The 6,012-nt window shown below is 46.7% G+C and overlaps 1 protein-coding gene across 1 annotated transcript in view; it reads right to left on the reverse strand.

The window, feature by feature from the left end:
• Positions 1 to 10: 10 nt before the first annotated feature.
• Positions 11 to 6,012, reverse strand: part of gpn1 (GPN-loop GTPase 1) — an 11,465-nt gene continuing 5,463 nt past the window's right edge. Inside the window, exons 6-11 of the mRNA XM_031839105.1 lie at positions 4,163 to 4,208; positions 3,933 to 4,079; positions 3,035 to 3,117; positions 1,821 to 1,860; positions 1,202 to 1,292; positions 11 to 905 (exon numbers count right to left, since the gene is read on the reverse strand). Coding sequence (XP_031694965.1) covers positions 724 to 905; positions 1,202 to 1,292; positions 1,821 to 1,860; positions 3,035 to 3,117; positions 3,933 to 4,079; positions 4,163 to 4,208 — 589 coding nt within the window. The 3' untranslated portion in view covers positions 11 to 723. The remainder of the gene's footprint in view (positions 906 to 1,201; positions 1,293 to 1,820; positions 1,861 to 3,034; positions 3,118 to 3,932; positions 4,080 to 4,162; positions 4,209 to 6,012) is intronic.

Genomic DNA, 6,012 nt, shown 5'->3' on the forward strand with positions numbered 1-6,012 from the left:
AATGTGGAGGCGGGCCGTGTCCGGCCCGCGGGCCTTAGTTTGGGGACAACTGCTTTAGTGCATGTGAGGGTTCCTTTTAGTGCATGCGAGCGTTCCTTTAGTGCATGTGAGCCTTCCTTTAGTGCATTTTAGTGCATGTGAGCGTGTCCGTTAGTGCATGTGAGCGTGCCCTTAAGTGCATGTGAGGGTTCCTTTAGTGCATGCGAGCGTTCATTTTAGTGCATGCGAGGGTTCATTTTAGTGCATGAGAGCGTGCCCTTTAATGCATGAGAGCGTGCCCTTTAGTGCATGAGCGTGCCTTTTAGTGCATGTGAGCGTTCCTTTTAGTGCATGTGAGCGTTCCTTTTAGTGCATGAGAGCGTTCCTTTTAGTGCATGAGAGCGTTCCTTTTAGTGCATGTGAGCGTTCCTTTTAGTGCATGATAGCGTGCCCTTTAGTGCATGTTAGTGCATGTGAGCGTGTCCTTTAGTGTATGTGAGCATGCCTTTTAGGGCATGCTAGTGCATGAGAGCGGCCCTTTAGTGCATGTGAGTGTACCCTTTAGTGCATGTGAACGTGCCCTTTAGTGCACGAGAGCGTGTTTTTAGTGCATGTGAGCGTAGTTTTTAGTGCATGTGAGGCATTAAGTTAACACCGTTCGTACTGTTAGCTGCTAGCCGTTGGCTCAGCCAGGACCATGTTGAGAACCATGTGGAGGCAACATAGAAGCGCTCTGTAGTATTGTTAAACAGTGTGCAGGTGATCACTGAGGATTCTTTTAGTTTTTTTATGGTGTGTAAACGGCCGTTTTCTTTTCTCACCGCTGTGATCGATGTCGTCCATGTCGCTGTCCTCGTCCTCCTCGCTGTCGTCAGGGTTACCACGTGTCATGATGAGGTCACTGGGCCCGGCTGTGTCGGCTCCGTCTGCAGACAGGAAGCAGGAAGTCAATCGGTTAAAAGAATACAACGTTATCAAATACAGAGCAACAAGCCTGCATCTATACTGGATACGGCTAGTTCATGTAGCACTGAGCTAGCTAATGTTACAGCTCACCGTTACATCTCACTGCTAATGCTAATGCTAACACAGCATTTCCTGCGGCTTCACATTGAAACACTTTAACTGGACAAACGGGGGCAAACAGTTCTTCTTGAGAAATGATAGAGGTGTAAACTACAGCGTCACCAGTAAAAACCGCCTCGTCATCGGTCGGCTGTACCTGATGAAGGTGTGCTCGTCATGTCCACGGCTCCCAGGTCCTTCCTGAGTCGCTCCAGCTGCTCCTGCTGCTTCCTGCTCTGAGCATCCGCCTGATGGGACAGGAAGTCAGTTAACCCTCTTTGATTTTCACGACAAAATGAAAGTCCTGCTCCTCTGTGGAAATGGAACAATCATGAGTAGAAGTAGAGCGAACTAGAACATGTATTTAGTGCAGAATAAAAGTTATTATGACATCAATCAGAAAAATGCAAGTTGAAATTCTTTGATAAATAATTTTACAAAATATGGAATCTATATATCCAACATTTTTCAGGTGTCTACAAGTGTTTCCAGTATTGGAAAAAAATGAGTCTCTACACGTTATAAAAATTAAACTATTAACATGTTTCAGCCTCTCCTCTCCTCCTCCCCTCTCCCCTCTCTCCTCTCCAATCATGACTTCTGGTTAAAGTAAACGCTTTATTTATGGAGAGATTTTAAACGAGACAAATATCAAAATGTTAAGCTTAGTGTTCGAGCGTTCGTCACACATGATGTGTTCAAAGACCGTCAGAATGTTGCCATGTTTTGGGGTACAGAGGGTCAAAACAAGGAGACATGCGAGGACAGATACTCACCAACTGTTTACGGAGTCTTTCATACTCGGGTCGATAGTCTCTGAGGAAAGAAGAAGAGTTCAGTTCATCACTCAGACTTCTCCGTTAGAAGAGAATTTATCAAATAATAAATATATTATATAATATATAATAAATACATTTATATATATATATCTATCCGGTCCTGTTCGTGACTTTCATGGACAGGATATCTAGGCGCAGCCGGGGGGTGGAGAACGTCAGGTTCGGGGGTCTCGGGATCGCCTCTCTGCTGTTTGCAGATGATGTGGTCCTGTTGGCCTCCTCGGATCGTGACCTCCAGCATTTACTGGGGCGGTTTGCTCCCGAGTGTGAAGCGGCGGGGATGAGAGTTAGCACCTCCAAATCTGAGGCCATGGTGCTCTGCCGGAAACAGGTGGATTGCTCCCTCCAGGTGGGGACGGAGGGCCTACCTCAAGCGAAGGAGTTCAAGTATCTCGGGGTCTTGTTCACGAGTGAGGGTAAGATGGAGCGGGAGATCGACAGACGGATCGGTGCAGCTGCAGCAGTAAAGCAGGCGCTGCACCGGACCGTCTTGGTGAAGAGGGAGCTGAGCCGGAAGGCAAAGCTCTCAATTTACCACTCGGTCTACGTTCCTACCCTCACCTATTGTCACGAACTCTGGGTCGTGACCGAAAGGACAAGGTCGCGGCTACATGCGGCCGAAATGAGTTTCCTCCGTAGGGTGGCCGGGCTCAGCCTTAGAGATAGGGTAAGGAGCTCGGTCATCAGGAGGGAGCTTGGAGTCGAGCCGCTACTCCTTCGCGTCGAAAGGAGTCAGCTGAGGTGGTTCAGCATCTAATTAGGATGCCTCCTGGACGCCTCCCACTGGAGGTTTTCCAGGCACGTCCAACTGGGAAGAGACCCCGGGGAAGACCCAGAACACGCTGGAGAGATTACATCTCCCAGCTGGCCTGGGAACGTCTCGGGATCCCCCAGAATGAGCTGGAACATGTTGCGGTGAGAGGGAGGTCTGGGTCAGCCCGCTTGGCCTGCTGCCACCGCGACCCGACCCCGGATAAGAGGAGGAAGATGGATGGATGGATATATATATATTGTTTCAGTGGAAACATTTTGTCCTTAATTTAATTAGGTGTTTAACAGTTTAGAGACAAACAAGAGAATAAAATACATTTAAATGTGTAAATAATAAAGAAATATGACGACAAACCATCTGATGAACGAGTGAAACAAACCTCTCGTACTCCACCACAGCGTCCTCCACCTGAACGAACAGCTCGTCCAATCCGCCTCCGGTCACCGCGGACACGCCCACCACCTGCAGACACGGAGACACCACCACTTTTAGAACCGTGGTTCTACCGACCCCCTTTACTGTCCTGCTGGGTTCTACCGACCCCCTTTACTGTCCTGCTGGGTTCTACCGACCCCCTTTACTGTCCTGCTGGGTTCTACCGACCCCCTTTACTCTCCTGCTGGGTTCTACCGACCCCCTTTACTGTCCTGCTGGGTTCTACCGACCCCCTTTAATCTCCTGCTGGGTTCTACCGACCCTCTTTAATCTTCTGTTGGGTTCTACTAGTGGTAAACATGCCTGTATACGTAGAGTATTACTAGAGTAGTACCAGTACCATAGTATTACTACAGTAGTACCACTACCAGAATATCACTACAGTAGTACCACTACAGTAGTAGCAGTACCAGAGTATTACTACAGTAGTACCAGAGTATCACCAGAGTAGTACTACAGTAGTACCAGTACCAGAGTATTACTACAGTAGTACCAGAGTATCACCAGAGTAGTACTACAGTAGTACCAGTACCAGAGTATTACTACAGTAGTAGCAGCAGATGGAGGCAGCAGTAGAGCAGCATCATGTGCTATGAGAGGTAGAATCAGTGCTTTAGTGAATGGAGTCTGGTGTGTTTGAAGAGATCAGAACAGCTTCAGTCCCTCAGAAAGCTAAAGAGGTGTAAACATTGTGAATAAAGCGTTCTCTTAAACTGGTATTGATTCTCTTGGGAGTCTAAAGTACGTCCACAGCCGTAATGTGGCTCTACTCTGCGTTCTTCTTCAATGTGATCCGTCTCTCCGGTGAGTCTTTCCTGCATCGGGCCTCCTGGTCCTCTTACCCTCAGGTTGGTGTAGAACTCGTCCAGCACCAGACTCATGGAGCGCGTCAGGTTGCTCACATACGAGGTCTCCTGGTTCAGAGCGTCCTGGAAGACCTCAAAGTCCTGCATCCACTCCACCGCGAAGCTGTGGTCGATGATGTCGGTCTGCAACAAGAACAAATAGTCAACGAATCAACAAGATGAAACTGTAAAAGAAAAGTCACATGGCTGACAGGAAGTGACCTCACTTTGTTCATGGCGACGATGAAGGGCAGCTTGGTCTTGTAGAGAATACTGGAGGAGGGACAGAGAGGAAGAAGTGATAGCAGAACTACTGATGGATGCTAACGAGACAGGAAGACTTAGAGCTAGCAGGAGAGCTGCTGCTATTACTCCGTGTTCTCTGACTGCAGTGAACCCGTCAATGTCCAGACATCACAGGATCACGGAGATGCTGAAGACATCACAGGATCACAGAGATGCTGAAGACATCACAGGATCACGGAGATGCTGAAGACATCACAGGATCACAGAGATGCTGAAGAAATCACAGGATCGCGGAGATGCTGAAGCAGGGTTCATACACATTTTGACCAATGGATTTCCATGACTTTTCCGTGACTTTAAACCAAATCTCCATGACCAAACATTTTGTGAAATCTCGGTGTATACATGAAAAAGTGAGAAAATGTAGTATTTAAACTACCAATGAGAATTCCAAAGCATCCAGTATACCTTAAATGACACAAACGAATGAGACAATAGTTTGATTAAGAAAATAAACATTTATAAATATATTCTGGTTGACAGGCATTCATAACACTGACATCAATAAGAGCTTTAGTAGGTAGTAGCATCCAGCTAGTGCACATGTTGCTTTCCCTTTTGTAGTGCACAGGTTTCATTGAACCCTGTTACTGTATGACTTCATATTAACTTCCACTGTTACTGTACAGCTGTTAGAATTGTGGTCCATCTTCTATTTGAAATTAATATGCATTCAATCCAGTTCCATTATTTAAATGAAAATGATAATCTACTCTGGCTATGGTAGTTTATCAAGAGTAAAATAGCAGCTGTGATCTATACACACCTCTGCATTAGCAACCTGCTGAAATGAAGGTACAGGCTCCTTAACCCTCTCATTACTTCAGGGTTCTTGAGAGCAACGTGGGACTGTTGGGCCTGTTGGTCCACTGGCTGTGGTCATCACAGTGAACAGTGTGATGAGAGGACATGTGAGCCCTTGTTGCTGTAGTTCATCTCATTGGAGCAGAGGCTGCATTTAGCATAGCCTGCCTTATCAATGTATTTAAAACACTGACAGCAGGAAGCTGTACTCACGTCTGTTTAGACCTCCACCTTTATCCAGGCCCAGCTCCACCTTTATCCAGGCCCACCTCCACCTTTATCCAGGCCCAGCTCCACTCACAGCTCAGCCCTGCGTCAAGCTGCGCTACACAACCAGCCTCCTCTTCCTGAAGCTCTTTGACCTCATCATCTCATCAGTATCTGGGCCTCATGTTTCGTGGTCATGAAAGTTATTCTGACCACGAAATCATCCTCATTCTACTTTGAGTTAAACAAAACAACCTGCAACCAGATGCGCCGGTGTTCCGGTTTAACGTTAATGAGTGACCGCGTGAACTGAACCGGAACACGGGGGGCTGCATGTTTCATCACGCTACGTTTTTTCCTTCTAAATTGCGATGACGAACGTTAACAGTCGACAAAGTTCCACATGCAGTGGACATTAACTTAACCCAGCAAGTGTGAACGATAACGGTACATAAAGTAACTCAAACTTTAACGGAGGGAAATGAAGACGCTGTAGACATCTGAACGCTGATTGGCCAAGACTCGACACATCAAAGATGTTCTATTGCGAAGATCACATCACATTTTCTCCTTGTCTCACTCCAATCTGAGAAACGCTGGCTGGCAACTCAGCGTAAATGAACGACAAGAAAATATGAATATAACACATTTCCATGACTTTTCCAAAACAAAACTTTTGGGATTTTATTTTTTTCCATGACTTTTCCAGGCCTGGATCACGGAGATGCTGAAGACATCACAGGATCACTGAGATGCTGAA

The sequence above is a fragment of the Anarrhichthys ocellatus genome, unplaced genomic scaffold (assembly GCF_004355925.1).
Source record: "Anarrhichthys ocellatus isolate YVR2014 unplaced genomic scaffold, GSC_Weel_1.0 scaffold1280, whole genome shotgun sequence".
NCBI classification, from domain to species: Eukaryota; Metazoa; Chordata; class Actinopteri; order Perciformes; family Anarhichadidae; genus Anarrhichthys; species Anarrhichthys ocellatus.